This window comes from Hemitrygon akajei, chromosome 10 (genome assembly GCF_048418815.1).
Source record: "Hemitrygon akajei chromosome 10, sHemAka1.3, whole genome shotgun sequence".
Lineage (NCBI taxonomy): Eukaryota > Metazoa > Chordata > Chondrichthyes > Myliobatiformes > Dasyatidae > Hemitrygon > Hemitrygon akajei.
This window is the reverse complement of record NC_133133.1, coordinates 31,588,439-31,607,239: the sequence shown is the minus strand read 5'-3', so window position 1 is coordinate 31,607,239 and position 18,801 is coordinate 31,588,439. Positions and strand designations below refer to the sequence as shown.

At 42.6% G+C, this 18,801-nt stretch overlaps 1 protein-coding gene across 1 annotated transcript in view; it reads left to right on the top strand.

Moving 5' to 3' along the window:
• The window catches only part of kdrl (kinase insert domain receptor like), a 188,459-nt gene that overhangs the window by 53,917 nt on the left and 115,741 nt on the right, over positions 1-18,801 (top strand). The window contains exons 5-7 of the mRNA XM_073058013.1: positions 10,353-10,512; positions 13,451-13,590; positions 14,992-15,154. Coding sequence (XP_072914114.1) covers positions 10,353-10,512; positions 13,451-13,590; positions 14,992-15,154 — 463 coding nt within the window. The remainder of the gene's footprint in view (positions 1-10,352; positions 10,513-13,450; positions 13,591-14,991; positions 15,155-18,801) is intronic.

The window sequence follows — 18,801 nt, the reverse complement described above, 5'->3', positions numbered from 1 at the left end:
AGCCAGGTAGGTGAAATACAAACTCTCCTAGATGAGGACAGTCTGATTCATCCCTAAATATGCAAGTGAACCACACAGATTTTCACAGCAATCCAGTTGTCAGGAAATGTAGTGGAGGCTTAACACAAGAGCAGAACAGCAGAGACAATTTATCAGTAATGATATTTGCTGATAAACTGTAAAATAACCCATGAGGGGCTACAGAACAAGAGAGAACAGTTATTTAACACAACAAGAAAACAAGGTAACTGAATGCTAAGAGCAATTGTTTGCGGCTGGCTTGTCCGATAGGTGAACAAAGGACTCGTGGATGAGAACTGGGTTTAAGTAGGCTGCAGGTGATGAGTTGGAAACAAGGTGACTCTTGTTAGTTGGGTGAAGACTGTATAGGCCAGACAGGACTGCCGTCCCTTTGGCTGGCACCTGATGGCCTGGGATAATCCAGATTGTTCCATTGGAACTCCTCAATGATCTTAGATCCAGGATGAAACTAGACGGCGCCTAGGACCTCTCCTTTGGACTGTACTGTTCCCAGTCAACCATGAACTGCGTACCCCTTCACGAAGATGTGAATCCATCAAATAGTGAACCATATACATTGGACCACCTTCCACTATCCTCGGATCTGGATGTACAGGTTCAGTTGGGATGAGTGGTCCACAGACAACAGGCTTGAAGCAGGACACATGGAAGGTAGGTGTGATCATGAGGGATGGTGGCAGCTGGAGACAGTAAGCGACTGGATTGATGTGATGAGTGATCTTGAAGGGACCAATGAACTGGGGTAAGAGCTTGCCAGAGTCGGTGCTCAGGGGCAGGTCTCAGGTGAACAACTAGTCACGGTCCCCAGGCCAGACTCATCTGGCTGGGCACCAATGGTGGTTAGCCTGGCGGAAGTAGGTGCTATTGGCAACTAAGATGGCCCTCCATGCCCTCTTGCAAGCATTCGGGCATTGGTGAACCAGGGCCCTGATGGATGAGATCTCCACTGTTAGCTCCTCCACAGGGATCAACGGAGGGGCTGGAAGCCATGAAGCACTTTGAAGGGTGACATACCTGTGGCAGAGGAGGTGTGTAGATTGTAGGGCAGTTCAGCTCAGAACAGATACTTCTTCCACGTGGAAGGATTAGAGGCCGTGAAGCATCTCAGAAACTTCTCCACTTGGTGGTTTGCTCCTTTAGATTGACTGTTGGTCTGCAGATGATAGCCAGTGGACAAACTCACTGAGCTTCAAAGGAGGGAACAGAAGGTTTGCCAGAGCAGGAGACACACAGTGGGCCCTGGTCTATAAAATTCCCTGAGGGAACCCGTGGAGGTGAACTATATGTTGGAGATCGCCTGTCTCAGCAGCTGATAAATGTTTGGTGAGGGCAATAAAGTGTGCTGCCTATGAGAACCGGTCCACCACAGTCATGATCACCAGGGCCCCATCTAAATGGTGGCAAACCTGTGTTGAAATACATGGCGATGTGGGACCAGTAGAGTAATCAGGAGCCCAGAAGGCCACTGGTTTGAGAAATTGGACTGAGTTCATTGAGGGCAGGCAGCAATCAACTGATGTACGTACATCTGTGATTACGGTCGGCCACCAGAACTGGTGTCACAGAAATTCCAGAGTCCATCATTCACCTGGATGCCTGGAGACGGATAACTGGTGGGCCCACTGGCATGCCTCTGAGTGCATGGCCACTGTCATGTACGGACGGTTGTCAAGGTGTGTCGGCCGGAGCAGCCTCATGCAGTGGGACCTGGAGGATCTGGTTCTCAAGGTCCTAGATGACTAGTGCAAGGATCTGGAAGGATGGAATGATGGGCCGAGGGTCAGTCTCCTTTTCAGCTGGGTTGAACTGTCGTGACAGGGCATCCGCCTTAGTGTTCTTGGAGTCAGGTTGGTCAGAGATGGGGAAGTTGAATTGCTCGAAGAAGAGCGGCCACTGGGTTGAACTGATGAGCCTGTTGTATGGATATGAGGTTCAGGTAGTCAGTCCAGATCAGAAATGGCTTGGCACTTCCTGTCAGTCAGTCTCTCCATTCCTCCAAGGCCTATTTAATGGAGAGTACCTCCCTGTCTCCCACTCCATAAATCCACTGTGTAGAGTTGAATTTGCATGAGAAGAAGGCACATGGGTGTGTCTTCCCATCTTGTCCTCACTGGGAAGGACAGCCCCAGTGCCCAATTGTGTCCACTAAAGGTCCGGAGGCATTCAGATGGCTAGAATGGGAGCAGTGGTGGAGGGTCTCCTGAGTTCCATGAGAGCGTGGTCTGCGGCCGCTGACCAAGTTATACATGAGGTCAGGTAATTTGGTGCGGGAAGTGAGAGGAGCAGCAATTTGGCTGTAATTCCTGGTGAAATTGAAGAAGCTCAAGAAGCGCAGTAGTTGTTTGATGGAGCATAATCAGGGTCATTAAACAATGGCACCACTTTCTCTGGGTCCATGGTTATGCCATGGGGTGAAAGGACATAACCCAGGAAGGAAATGACTTGAGTGTGGAACTGCCATTTCTCTAACTTGTGGTACAGCTGGTTTTCGAGGATACACTGAAGGACTAAATGGCCATGACATATGTGTTCCTGGGTGTCCTTGGAGAAGATGAGGTAGATGAACAAATACCTTTGTAGCATGTCTTGGAGGAACTCACTGATGAAGGCTTGGAAAACGGCTGGTGTGAAGTCCAAAAGTCATCACCAAGTCTTTGTAGTGACCAGTGGGTGTTAGGAACGCAGTTTTCCACTGATTCCCCTGGCTGCTGTGGATCAGGTTGTATGCTCTCCATTGATCCAGTCTGGTGAAGATCTGGGCTCCGGGAAGTGTTTCAAATGTGCTATCCATCAAGGGGAGAGGTTAATGGTAATTTTGTTGAGCCTATGGTAGTCAATCCAGGGACAACCCCCCACCCCACAATCTTTCTTTTTGACAAAGAAGATTCCTGCACAAGCTGGGGGCTGGGATGGGTGAATGAAGCTGTGCTGTAGTGTTTCAGTGACGTTCTCAGTCATGGATTAGGTCTCAGGCAAGGAGGGGGAGATCAGATGACCTCGGGGAAGGATAACGCTCAGAAGGAGATCGATCGCACAGTTGTGTGGTCTGTGAGGTGGCAGGGTGCTGGTCTCCTTGCTATGGAAACCAGGTGACGGCTAGGTCATGTGGGAGCTTGGTGAGGTTGAAAGCTCCCTCCATCTCCATGGAATTACGGCATGAAGTCAGCTGAAGGTGCAGGCAGGTATTCTGGCAGGTGGGCGTCCAATTCAACAGTGAAACAGATGACTTGGCAAAGTGAGGACCGTGAGTGGTGAGCCAGAGGTAACCCAAGATGAAAGGACTGGTGAGTGAGTCAATAAGGAGGAACTGGATGGACTCATAGTGCTATCTGATGTTCATATGCAAAGGCCACGCACGCACTCTGACTACCCCAGCCCCCAGCGGACATCCATAAATGGCCCTTTGAATTGACCAGTCTCTAATGGAACAACCATCCAGACCATCAGCCAGAACCTCTGTTCTGTTCCTAGAAACATTGTAGGCTGCAGAACACACATCATCAATGCCTCCAGGACACATGCAGGTAGCCTTTAACCCTTCCGCCGCCACCCCCCAAGAGCATGAGAGTCAGTGGAGAAGCAACATGTGTGCTTACTGTGGAGTAGCCAATTACCCACACATCAAAAGCCCACTGCGTCTGGGAAAACTGCGCCTCTAGGAAATCTCCTGCCAGCCTCTCGATCCAGCACCATTGCCCGACTAACTGTATCTGTCTTCCTCCACACCGTGAGGGCTCTACGTGCAAAGGTGAATTCCTGCACAACAGGCAACTTTCAGGACTGGACTCCGTATGTGCATCTTGGACTTCCTACTGAGCCTATCTCTCCGCCCTCCTGCATCACAGCCACTTATGGATGTCCATTGGGACCTGGGATGGTCAGAGTGTGCACGTAGCCTGTGCACATGAGCATCCCAGAGCACAGCAGAAATGTACCGTTCTGACACAAATGGAGAAAGTTAATAACATGAGGTATCTGAACTGGATGTTGGAGCTCAAAATAGCCAGATGGAAAATGAAATGTTGGTTCTCAATTGACCATGGTCTTTGGTTTTTGGAAGTGAAGATGCCAGAGAGAACTGAATATTGCAATGCAAGGCATGCATTGTAAAATAGTACATTGTTTAACTGAATAAAAGAACAAACATCCATTAAATGATCCCATAAATATTAATTTAGAGTTACATGAGATATAGAGACTTTGAAGATTGGAAGGCAGGACAGCGGCCTTGTATTCGTAAAACAACATGCATCATTTTACCTGTTGTATTGCTCAGTTCCTCAGTCTCACACATAAACAATTAGTTTATTCCTGACTTTTTCAACATTCTTCACCTCTAGTGTCTTGTGAGACACATACATTTTTCCATATATTTGTCATCCTCTGTGTATAGCTGCTTTAATATGCTTCACTTTCCCTCCTTTGAACTTGAATTGAAGCCTCAATCTGTTATGTTTTGATGATAGAAAACACATTGCTGGTATTAAAGTCCCTCTAACCTTCAGAACATTTGTTATATCCACAGGGTCTTCTTTAAGCTACCTTCTCTCAAATATAACTTCTCTTAACTGCCTTCAAAATGTTATTCAAAATATGTATTCTGTTCCTTTTAAGTATGCCCTCTCCAATGGCAAGATCATTCCACAGCAATCATTGACCTCACACAAGACTAGCTTAGTGTCTCATACAATATTATCAGAGGGCCATCTTTTGGCTGAAAGATTTACTTGAAACCCTCTTCACCTTTTTACAAGGACACAATATGACATCAGTTCATGGAAAAAAAATGGACTCTTCATCTCATATTCAGATAAATACTCCCTGCTTAATGAACATTGAAAAATGTCATGAACTATTAACGGTGTGGAGAATATCTCCAAGCTTAGCTTATGTTTAATATCCCTCTTTCTTTGAATCATTCCAGTATATCTCTTCTGCCTATAAAATTAAAGTGATTCATTGAAAACTGGTAGTAAAATTGTTACATGCAGTTAGTTTGTGGTAGACCAACCAGGGAGATAACATCAATTCTTTATAAATTCACGGGCTAGATAATGAATGGAGTGTTGTATCCAGTGCTGGTCCCCAAATTTAGGATCAATTTGAAGATCTTGCAAAGGATCCAGAAGACATTTACAGAAATGGTTCAAAGAAAGAGGTATCACGTATAAGCTAAGCCTGGAGATGTTCTTCTCCTCAAAGACATCACAAGATCATGAAAGATTAGATAAGCTACGAAAAGGAAAGCTTCCCATTGTTTCATGAACCAGGGGATAGTTTATAGTATCCAGCATAGTTTACCTTGTGTGCTGCATATTACCTTCCTTCTACACACACGTCATTTTGCATTGATCTATGTTCAGCAGCATTTCCTACTTGTCAATAAGTCTGATACTCCATCAATGTGTATAATAAGAGCCCAATGATCAGTCCCTAAAATACTTTGCCTCCATCCCAGCCTGCCTCATGCACAATCATACCAAGTTTCTCGACTGCAGCCTCCTCAGAGGATTCCCTATTCACTTCTATTTCTTTTGATCAATGTCCTATTTGGAAATACTAAAGATATGTTAAATCAAAACATGATAACACAAACTAAGTTTCCATAATTTACTCACCTCCACTGCTATCAGACATGGCTCTCTACTAACAATATCAATATCAGGTTTCCCAGAAAAAAACCACATTGATTCTGCTCATTATTTTACTTCTCTCTATTGAGATGCCCATTACTAAATGTGCCTATATATAATCCCATGGCTGCTTAATGCCTTTTTCTCATATATTGTTTTACTATTTTCCTCCAATGGTCAGGCATCATTCCATTTCCAATCATTGCTCAACTCTCATGTGAAGTTCTTATTAGCAACGCCATTATATATTTCCATTATAATCCATTAGTGACTTGCCCTATTTTAGTACTCTGTGCAAGTCATCAGACATTTATTTATAATTTTTATCAATTTTAATATTTCCTTATATCATACTGGAACTGTGTTATTTTTATTTAAAAACACATATTTAAATATAACTTGTTTATTGCATCCGAAGACAGCTCCAGTGGTGTAACAATTCATGGATGTTTCGTACTTCCGTTATTAATTTTGAGAGATAATCATTTGGAATCATTGTATAATTTTAGCCAAAGAACTGTACAGATGACATAAACATCTGTGGGCTGTAATGTCTCACTGATGAAGGAAGTAATGGAATTTACAGAGGTATATTTATATTAAAAGAAATCATGCATATGTAAAACTCTGTAATTCAGTTTATCCCTCTTCAGTGTCTGCGTGTTTATGAGTGATAGAGACACTTGGGCTAGTTCCCATGTCACCGTGTCTGAACGTAACATGGAGACAAGCTGTCTGCATCCTGCTACGTAAAAGGAAGCTACAGGAGTAAGTGACAGGGCCATTCACAAACATCCTCCACTAAGCGTAAGGTTTTGCAAACTTTATACACACCCTCTACTCCCGGAAAATGCACTTGTAATCTGCTTAGACTTTTCCTCTTGTGGGTTTTTCTCAAAGCAATATTGGTAAATAACACTGAGAAACTTTGTGCAGCCTTCCAGTCAGCAAAGAGGGCATATTTAACGCATGGTTCCCAAGCCTACGAAGCTTTTTAGAATAGCATGGAACCTTCATGTTCTACGCACAAGAAGTGTATGAAAACAAAATTGCCATTTGAATGGAATCATTCTGTCAGGCTTGTTGTTGCACCATCAATAACTCTCTCTGAGACGTAAAGGCGAGATATCGGCTTTTATTGACTGGAAGAAGGAACAAGCAGTGGTTGACCACCATACTACATCCTGGAGACAGAGAGGCCGGGCTCAGACCTCAATCGTCTTTATACAGGGGTCTGTGGGAGGAGCCACAGGAGCAGTCAGCAGGGGGCGTGTCCAGACAGGTATATGTAGTTCACCACATTCACCCCCCCTTTGTTTTAAAAGAGAGTCCCCATGTGGCGAAGTTTCTTACAAGTATATTTACAGGTTAAGTCTATCAGGTGGTCGAATCTGTCGCTGCGATCTACGTAGCACCGGCTGTGATTGCACAGATGCCGGTGGTGGTGATTGAACCAGAGACGGAGGTTGTGCTGGTTCCGGCCTAACTGGAGGCGTCAGTGATCCCTCACGCGTGTGCGAGGCGCCTGGAATATACGCATACGAGACGCCCGGTATATGAGTGTCGTGAGGAGTCTGTGTAGGGCTTGGTGTGCGCGGTGTCACCTCGGGTACAGGGTTCATAGTTACCGTAGAGTGTTCGGGGTAGTGGTCTGCTGCTCCTGCGGGTGCCAGGTCACGGACAGAGACCGTGTCCTCCCGCCCATCAGGTAAGACCACGTAGGCATACTGGGGGTTCGCATGTAGAAGGTGAACCCTCTCGACCAGCAGGGAGTATTTATTACTCCTCACATGGTTCCGGAGCAGCACTGGCCCTGGGGACGTCAGCCAAACTGGTAGGGTGGTCCCAGTGACAGACTTCCTGGGAAAAGAGAATAGGCGCTCATGAGGGGTGGCATTGGTGGACGTACATAACAGGGAGCGGATAGAGTGGAGTGCCTCAGGGAGGACCTCCTGCCATCGAGAGACCGGCAACCCTTTTGACTTAAGGGCTAAAAGTGTGGCCTTCCACACTGTGGCATTCTCCCTCTCCACCTGTCCATTTCCCCGGGGATTATACGGTAACTCGTGGTCCGACTAGTAGCAATGCCCCTAGCCAGCAGGTACCAGCGCAGCTCGTCACTCATAAAGGAGGACCCTCTATCACTGTGGATATAGCAGGGATATCCGAACAGAGTGAAGAGCTGGCGCAGGGCTCTTATGACGGACGTGGTAGTGGTATCGGGGCAAGGAATTGTCAAATTATTTCCAGAATTCTTTGCACATATGTGGTTTACATATTTGTGTGTCCAGATGTGCAGCTGTGAACAGTGATGTACAAATCACACTTAAAGCCCACTTCATCAAAACTCACATTGCTGAAGTTCACATGACCCATAAGTAAAGCAAATCACGTATACAGATGCAGTTCTTCAACAAGACCTGCTGACCAGATCTTTTCTGAGCAACACCAACCATGTGTTCTCAGCCTATCACTACATAATCCATAGCTGAGACTATCCAAAGTTCTTTCAGGCTATAATAACACTCAAACATTTGAAAAATTTGTTTGTAAAGTGTAGGTTTCCTTTTTTGGAGCTGACATGAATTCATTCTTCTGTGCTTTTGTGTGATTTTATTATGTCCATTTCATGGCGACTCTCTGTGATGCGTCTCTTCATTTCTTTCTGAGTCTGAAACAAATGGAAGTAATTTAGCACTAACTGCAAGTATTGTTTAAAAAGTAAACATGAGGAAATCTGCAGATGCCGGAAATTCAAGCAACACACACAAAATGCTGGTGGAATGCAGCAGGCCAGGCAGCATCTATAGGAAGAAGCACTGTCGACGTTTCGGGCCGAGACCCAGTGTCCTGACGAAGGGTCTCAACCCAAAACGTTGACAGTGCTTCTTCCTATAGATGCTGCCTGGCCTGCTGTGTTCCACCAGCATTTTGTGTGTGTTGCAAGTATTGTTCCCTGTGCCTTCTGAGCTAACAGTTGACAAAAGTGTTCCTTTTACTAAGTAAAGCAAGCAAGATATACCAAAGATATTGAAGCTTTGATTTAAATACTCACTGTGAATTTGATGAGACCCCTGGCTAACAATTCTTATGTGCTGAAAGGACCCAAAAAAAACCTCATCTTACTTGGGTCTAGTAGGGAGTGTGTATCATTATTCTGTTAACTTTCTTTGGCTGATGTTATATCACTTTAAAAAAGGTTCTGACATGCAAAATGTTTAAAATCATAGTAGGCTACAATTACAGTATACATATATATAGACTGTATAAGAAATTGATATATATTGTCTTTTCACCATTATACCAAATAATGAGTCAAACTTAAGTAAGAGATCTAAAGTTGCTCATCTCTTTGCCTTTGTTTATAGATAATAGCTTCTGACTTTCAACGGATGAGCTTCTATACCTTTAGTTTATCTTGCTTGCTTTAGTTAGCAAAGGCATGTTTTTGTCCACTATGCAGAAGGATGAAGGAGATACCTCATTTAGCCTACTGGACAGTGAAATGCTTGGAGAGAGTGGTCACAGAGAAGGTGTTTCAATTAGTAGGAGAGTCTGGGATCAAAGGAACGTCATTTTAAAACTGACATGAGGAGAAATTTCTTCAGCCAGAGGGTTCTGAATCTGTGGGAATTTGTTGCCACAGAAGGCTAAGGAGGCCAAGTCATTGTGTGTACTTAAGGCAGAGATTGATAGATTCTTGGTAAGGGGTTAACAGTTATGGGGAGAAGGCAGGAGAATAGAGTTGAAAACAATATCAACTATGATTGAATGAGAGAGCAGATTTTATATTCCAGTTGGCCAATTCCGATCTTATATTATCTACACTAGCCCACAAGTATGGGAAAAGTATTTGCATTCAGTGGTGTATTTTGCATTTGTGGCTAATCCTCAAAAAGCAATGTAAAAGAATTATCAAGGTCAAAGTACACAAAAGAGGAGTAGAACTGTTCCACAGAAACCAAGAGGTTGATATCCATTATGTGGGTATGGTTGGTGACTCTGCAAAGTTAAGGTTGTTAACTTTTATTCAGAATAACAGAAATCAGTGACAGAAAGAGAGATTTTTTTCTCATGAAAAATATGATACAAATCAAAAGAAGCATTGATGAAAGCAGATTGCTTAACACAAGGCACAAAAGCACAAATAGTGTGGTTCAGTAGAAAACTAAAAGATATGAAATGAGGGTATGGTTAAGAACATTGCATATGTGGAAAAGACATCTTTTTATAATTGAATCTTAACAACTATCATATTTGTCAGAAACAAAAGGAAAGTAATCTGATCAATATGAACAAAACTAACACTCTTTAGAACTCTAACACTTAATTGTGATTGTGAAAAAATCGTTTAAAGACAGAATTCGAGAAACAATTGATCTTGAGTTGTTTTCCATCTTTAGTTTCTGGACGGAGACAGATGAAAAGCATATTTTACTCAAACCACTTCCATAGCCAATGCTACTGAATATCTTCCAAGTAACATGCACTAAAACTGAATATCCTGTTGATCAATAAGTGTCTGGTACAAAATGCAAAAACACACTCATCACAACAAACAGTGATCTGAGAATATACAAGTATTACATACCTAGTGCAAATATAAACTGGATGCCTTAATGTAACCACTGAAATTATTGTGTATTATAACAATGATAATTTTTTTGCCTCATGCAGGGAGACACTGAATTTAAAACCGATGAAGAAAATACCATATGGGATCCTAAACAAGGTTTTATCTTACGAAATCCTAAACGTGCTCGACATGGCATGCTAGATTGCAAGACCATGGTTGATAATCAGACCTACACGTCCCACTATATGATGCTCATAGAAGGTGAGAACTTTTAGTCTATTGAAATTAATAAGGCTATTTTGACTCCTTGTTGGATTTCATTGAGAGCAGATGGCATGACGGACACTTTGTTACAGACCCAGTTGATTTTATTATGACAACACTCAGTTACATTACATTGGGTCAGGTATTTAATTGATTGGGCAAAAAGGGGCAGTTGGGAGAGGACCTAATCAAAACACAAGAGATGACAGTGTCATTGTTGCCAGCTTGGCAGGAGATGAACTGTAAGGGTCACAGAGTCCAGACAGAACAAAAGCAAAATATTGATGATGCTAAAAATCTGAGGTTAAAAACAAGAAATACTGGAAAGACAATATGTCTCTAGCAATATGAAAGACAAGACTCTGTTGCCGTAGGCCTGCTGCCCTTGTCTGGTGGTGGGACAGATGACATGGGAGTTGTGTTGCCTTCGTTATAGCGAGGAATAGCCTCAAGCCTCGGGCTTGCCTGCTGCTGCAGACCAGGTGAGAAGATGTGGAAGCTTTACAGTGTAGGGGCTGGTGTCTCCTGTCAGTGCTGCCCTTATGTGTTTGAGCAGTGGAATAACAGGCTGGGAGACTGTACCATTAACTGCCGGATATTGTCGCTCAGTGTCTTGGGCAACATATATGTGTTCTTTTAAGTGAATATGGTTCTTTGCTCACTGTTTTCAATTATTTTGCTCATTATTTTGAATGTTACTAGCTATTTTAAAAGTTTTGCATCTTGGACCCAGAGGAACGTTGTCATGTTCAGCTATATCTATGTCTGGATGAATGATAATTAAACTTGATTTGAAGTCTGGAGAGAGTGAGGGACCAAATGAGGTTCTGATCAAGATCAATGACGTCCCTGATCAAAGTCATGAAATGTTAACAGTGATTCTCTCTCCGTGGATGCTACCTCACCAGAATTCACAACATTAGCAATGCATTCAAGGCAATTTGCACCTTTGTTCTTACCCCCTCAACTCTGGGACAGAACAAGGATAGAATTTCACTGGACCTTGCCTTCTACCCCACCAGACTCCGCATTCAACAGATCATTTTCCACAACTTCTAACACATTCAAAGAGATTCCACCTCTTCTCCTCTCATCGTTTTGCAAGGATCGTTCTCTTCATGACTCCCTGGTCCACTTCCCCATTCTCAGCAACCACCCTCACTTCTCAACTGTTTTCCATTAAACTGTGGGCAGTGCTGCATTTGTCCTTTTACTCTTCCTGTTAAACCATCTGAGGACCCAGTCAGTCCCTCCAGATGAAGCAGTAATTCATCTTTGGGTTTATAGTCATTGACATAAGTCATGAAATATACTATTTTGCTGCAATAGAGCAGGTCAAGCATAACAAATTACTATCAGTGCCAATGAAAATAAATAAATGGTGAAAAAGAGGAATAGTGAGAGTGCTCTAGGAGTCATGGACCTTGCAGATGTCTGATGGAGGAGGAGAAGAAGCTGTCCCTTAAAGGTTGAGCTTAGGACTTCAGGTTCTTGTACCTCCTCCATGACAGTAGCAATGGGAAAAGGGCATGTCCTGGATGGTGATGGACTGCACCTTCTTGAGTCATGGCCTTTGGAAGATGACCTTGATGGAGGGAACACCTGCCCATGATGCAGCTGGCTGAGTCTACAACACTTTGAGGCCTTTTACAGTCGTGTGCAGTGACACCTCCATACTAGATGGTGATGTTACAAGTCAGAATGCTCTCCACTGTATATCTGTAGAAAATTGCTGGAGTCTTTGGTGACATACCAATTCTTCTCAGACTACTAATAAAGTATAGCTATTGGAGTACCTTCATTATGCCCGTGATAAATTCGCTTGTACTTCTCCCAGTCTAGTATACTGTATTCAGTGTTCATGATATGGTCTCATATTGGAAAAACAAAATGCAGATTAATCATTTGAATTAGAGAAAATCTGCATTTGGTCTGCATATATGGCATGCTCCCCTTCATCATTAAAGGTGTTGAGAATAAGAGAGAGGAAATCATGCTGCATCTATATAAAACTTTATTTAGACTTTACTTGGGGATTGTGTGCATTTCTGGTCAGAAGAATGTGGAGACTGTGTAGAAGAGGCTTACCAAGATGCTGCCTGGATGTTAAATAGATGCATGAATATGAATGAAATGGAGAAATGTGGATAATACTCAGGAAAAGGGTATTTAGAAATAAATTGGCATTGAGATCAGTACATCATCATGGGCTGAATGACCTCTCCAATGCTGTGCTGTTCTTCGTTTTACGTTCTCATTCTCTAACTGCTCCCATTCACTCACTGACTAGATAGCATTGTTCACAGCTTATCCCCATGGTCATCCTGATTTTACCCATCCGAGACCTCCCTGCCCCAACTCTCCCTACATTCCACAGATGCTGCTTGACAGCTGAGTCCTTCCAGCATACCTGTTCCTGGTTCAGGTTCCTGTAGCTGAATTTTTACTTGCTTTAGAGTTTTCACCAAAGTAGCTGCAAAATGCGGCCCGAGGGAAAACTCTCTGAAAAGTGTCCGTCTGTGAAGAAAAGAAATTCCAGCAGGGAATGATCTTTGAGGAGTGGGGTAAAGTCATAATGTTGAGGCAGAATGGATGGAACCTTATTTTACACAGTATATTAGTATGTTCCAATTGGACCTGCTTTAATTTGATGTTATCTGGAACATGAGGAATCGAATCCCGTTCCTCTAATGCCCTTCCTTAGCAGAATTAAGTCCTCTGTCTCCATCCACATCTGCTTGTTCAATTCAGTTCAAACAGCATTTTCAAATGCAACTTAAAAAAGTCAATTGGCAACATAACACCAATGGAAAATGTCACATTCCTTTACTGACATTGGGACTCTAATTTCAGAAGAAGGTTGAAACCAATCATAAATGCTAGGTAATTCTGCTTCTGAGCCTTGCTTTACTGATGTGTTTTATTCGGTCATCAGTTGAAGGAGTAGATTCTGTTCAGCTTAATACGAGTGCACGAATGAAGGTGCTGGTGGGTGACGAGCTGCACATCAGATGTCTGGCAAAGATGAAATGGAATTCCAGACCTGATTTTCAATGGGATTACCCCACCAAAATGGTGAGTTTGGGTTTGTATCTTTAAGCACTTTCAGCAACTAAACGATACCTTTTATAAGTACAAAATCTTCAACATTACTGCCACTACTATTTGTAGGTGAATTCCTTGAACAGTTTCACCTGATGCTCCACTGCCCACTACTCAAAGTATAAATTAGCTTTGCATAAACTTGTTTAACAGCCACATTAAGTTAGCAGAGAAATGCCTTACAAACAGGTGTAACATTCTTTCACCAGTAAGACTATCAGACATTTCCAGACTTCACCTTATATTTTCTTGCACCAGACCAAAACTCTGTTTAGATTTTTCATAGAAAACTTGCTGACCAGCAATTACTTTCTCCCTCATGAAGGATCCCTATCATCCAAGCTATGCACTATACCGTCGGGCAGAAGGAACAGGAGCCTTAAGACCCACATCATCACGTTCAGGAAGAGTAATTACCCTAAAACCATCAGGGTCCTAAACAAGTGTGAAGAACTTCACATACCTCAACTCTGAACTGATCCCACAATCTACAGACTCACATTGAAGGATAATCACTCATAATCTCACTATTTTTAAAAATTTGCACAACTTGTCATAGTTATTTGTTAGTATTTGTTTATGGATAGCTTTAATAAATTCTATTTTATTTCTTTATTTTATTCTAAACGCCCTCATGAAAATGAATCTCAAGGGAGCATTTGCTGACACAGATAACCTTTGATAATAAATTTAATTTGACTTGACATTGTCCAAGACAGAGTGAAAACTATTCCATGGTTACCTTCCTCTTCAGTTCAAGAACAGATTCTTTCCCCTACTTATTCATTTTCACAGTATGAGGAAAGCTAGCAATGCCAGCATTTATTGCATATTGCTAATTGCACTTGAGAATCACCTTCATGAACTCTTCCTCACGATGCAATTTCCACAGTGCTATTTGGTGAAGATTTAAACCCAGTAAAAATGAAGCACTTCAGCCCTTGTCTTTCTGTTATTATTTCTGTTTTGCATCATTTTTAATCTAACTATTTAATATACATATACTTACTGTAATTGACTTAATTACTTTCTATATTATGTATTGCATTGTACTGCTGTGCTAAGTTAACAAATTTCATGACAAATGCCGGTGATATTAAACCCATTTCAAATTCTTTCTGGAGGACCTAGGCCATGCATTAGGGTTTGTAAGGTGATGCTGGAGTAGAGAATAACTACTTTGCATTTTGTAGGTATTTGTGATTTAACACTGTGTTAAATTTGTGTTGTAGGGGTGAAATTAGGGAATTGCTTCAACAAGAACTATGCATTATTTATTCCACAAGTGCTATCAGAAATAGACGCTATCTGCATCTTTTAATAGCAATGTTCTTTGTGCAATGACTAACAAGGCATAACTCTGTTCCTTTGCAGACAAATCGATCTGTTTCAATTAATAATATAAGGCTACACAATGGAAAAACATATAAAAGCATCCTGACACTGAAGAACATTCAGCTCAGAGACAAAGGAAGCTATGTGTGCAAAGTCCATAATAAAAATACATTGGAAAGCAAGACAAGAGTAATTGTAGTTGGTAAGTAAATGTAAATCCTACAACTACATTTAAGTTGTATACCTTGGAAAAAATTTTGAATAATAGGGTTTCAGTGAATAACACAGATCATGGATATGTACTCTGTGACCTGGCTTGTTGATTGTACAAGAAAACAACAAGGAACATAAACCATTTTATGCTCTGACTCTGCTTTTAAAATGTCCAATAGCCTTCAGCTTCTAAGAACTCTTTGGTAAATTTTGCCTTTCATCATTTTGGATGGTTTTCAATTCATTTTGATTAGGTCATCAAGAAGAAGTAAAGGCATCTTGGAGAGAAGCCATTTTTTTACTAATCGGGGAAAAGAGGCTAGACTGTGCAGGCGTAGAGCGCCAAAGGTTTAAAAAGGAGAGGAATTTTTCAACGGTCTTTTTAAATCAAAGCAAGAGGCTGAGAGTGAAGAAGTAAAGGCATCTCGGAGAGAAGCCTTTTTATTTTACTCGTCAGGGAAAAGAGGCTAGACTGCGCAGGCACGTGACATAAAGCGCCAAAGGTTTAAAAAAAAGACTGCCATATTCAGCGGCCACTGTTGGAGTGGACTGAGTCAGACGGACGGCTTTGGCTCAATAGGCTTCAGCGTGAACAGGCAGAGGCGAGGGTAGGTTCCGGTAAGTTTTGTTTTGTTCGTTTAGAATAGAGAGAATGCCAGGCAGGATGTTGGAATGCTCCTCTTGCAGGATGTGGGAAGTCAGGGAGACCTCTGGTGTCCCTGACAATGACACCTGCAAGAAATGCAACCAGCTGCAGCTCCTAATAAACCACGATAGGGAACTGGAGCAGGAGCTGGATGACCTCCGGATCATTCGGGAGAATGAGTAGTTTATAGATATTAGTTTCATGGAGGTAGTTACACCAAAGGAGCAGGGCACAGGTAATTGGGTTACCGTCAGGCAGGGGAAGGGGAAAGGGTAGGCAGAGCAGGGCTTCCCTGTGGCCATTCCCCTCAACAACAAGTATACCGATTTGGATACTGTTGGGGGGGATGGCTTATCTGGGACAAGCTGGGGAAGCCAGATCTCTGGCACTGAGTCTGGTTCTGCAGTGCAGAAGGGAGGAGGGAAGAAGAGGAGAGCGGTAGTGATAGGGGACTCCATAGTCAGGGATACAGACAGGATATTCTGTGGTCGTGACAGAGACTCCCGGATGGTTTGTTGCCTCCCGGGTGCCAGGGTCAGGGATGTCTCTGATCGTGTGCACAGCATTCTGAAATGGGAGGGTGAGCAGCCAGATGTCATGGTACACATTGGTACCAATGACATAGGAAGAAAGAGTGAGGAGGTCCTGAAGAGTGAGCATAGAGAGCTTGGTAGGAAGTTAAAAAGCAGGACCTCGAGGGTGGTAATCTCAGGATTGCTACCTGTGCCACATACCAGTGAGGGTAAGAATATGATGCTCTGGAAGATGAACACGTGGCTAAGGAACTGGTGTAGGGGGCAGGGTTTCAGATTTCAGGATCATTGGGACCTCGTCTGGGGCAGGTGAGACCTGTACAAGAGAGACGGGTTACACCTGAACTACAAGGGGTGGGGGTGAAAATAAATTATGTTAAAGGTTCATGCAAAGTCACAAATAGAAGGGTTGTGTGTGGTAGTCATAATCTGAGGTGTGTCTATTTCAATGTGAGGAGTATTGTGGGTAAGGCTGATGAGCTGAGGGCATGGATTGACACATGGAATTATGACATTGTAGCCATAACTGAAATTTGGCTACAGGAGGGGCAGGACTGGCAGCTTAATGTTCCAAGGTCCCAATGTTTCAGACGTGACAGAGGCAGAGGGGTGAAGGGTGGGGGGGTGGCATTGCTAGTCAGGGAAAATGTTACAGCAGTGCTCAGGCAGGACAGATTAGAGGGCTTGTCTACTGAGGCCATATGGGTGGAGCTGAGAAACAGGAAAGGTATGACCACATTAATGGGGTTGTATTATAGACCACCCAATAGTCAGCGAGAATTGGAGGAGCAAATCTGCAGAGAGATAGCAGACAACTGCAGGAAACATGAACAGGTAAGAGCAAGAAGCCGAATCTAAGGAGAAGAGGGGTCACCATTCTGGATGGAGGAGTGAAGCCAGGGAAGATCTTGAAAAGAAGGAGGTGAACTTCAAAATCATTGTGATGCCAACTGAGAACCAACATAAGACTGTAGACCAGAGGTGATGAGGACATGTTGTGAGCTGTATCACAAACAACAGAATTACACAAGTGGGAATAAGTGCTTTCTTTGTCAGAGGACTACGTAGCTGAAAACCCATCACATTACTGAGTGGGATGTTTTGTTGCAAACAGTCTGATTCAGCCTCGTGCAGTCGGCAGGGAACGAGCAGGGCGGGGAACTACAGACAGATTTAATGCCATAGATCAGAAAAGCAACAGCCTGGAGATTGCAACATTTGCACAGAGCTTCTGTCTGCGATGTTGTTGAATTTTGTCAAAATTCCTGTTGTGCCTAACTCTTTTAATTAGATATGAATTCTTCATGTGTACGACACATATACATACAGAAGCTCCTGGGGATGCAGAAGAGGGAAAAATATGCAACATGTACTGTATATTAATTCACTTGTATACAATTTTATCTGAACAAATAGGAACGCCTATGCCATGAGCCTAAGTAAAGAATGTGTCTCATGTCTCTGTGGTGGCACTGTCACCGTATGTGTCATTCAATTTTGGTTGCCTCTGCCATACTACTCCCTTGATTCTCATTCCTCTTCCCTGTGCTTTTCAGGACAGAGATGAGAAAATGAATATTTGGCAAACATGCAGTGCTTGACTATTACCGGCTGCTTGAATAATAAAGTATTCGATTCTCCAGCGTTTTTAATCCTTAACTTTGTGTGCGTTGGACATTGTTCTGTTCATAATACATCCTAAGAATCTGCTGTGACATAGCAGTTTTTAATATTTGAACCATTAAAATGGTCAGCTTGCCTCCTTAGATCAGAACCAACCTTTGGGATATTGGCAGAATCAGAATTCATGGACTGATTACTTGGGAAAAGAAATAAGAAATACCTATTAGAAAATAGCAATCCTTTGTCGTTTTGCTTCCTGCAGAATATCACTCAACCTGCACTTAGCGATTCTTCATAAACACAAGAGATTCTACAGATGCTGGAACTCCAGAGTAACACCTATCACACTCCTCAGGTCAGACAGCACCTATGGAGAGTAATAAACAGTCACCATTTCTGGCTGAGGCGCTTCATCAGGATTTCAATTCTTCATTTTAATTCTAGCAGTTCTTCATGGGGCTTCTCATGACGAATTAGGAATATGAACCATGAGTTGTAGGTTGTTCATCCGGCAAGAGGCTGTGTGTAGAAAACAGCAGTAATACAGAACTTAAAGTTGGTTTAACCTGCGTACATCACCATGCATAATGACATTAGAAAAAATCAGGAATGGTTTGGTCAACATTTCAATCCTTATGCTGTTTTTAATGAAATATGTAAACTTTTTAAAAATTGTGAAAACAGTAAAGTGTAGAATATTTTCAAACTGATGAAAAGCTAGACTTTCTATGAAAGTAGTTCAATTTTCCAGGAAAACCTTTTTGAATGAATACTCTGAAGTATGGACATTAGAGTGTAACTGTTTTTATTTGGCACTATGCTTCAACTATTCAA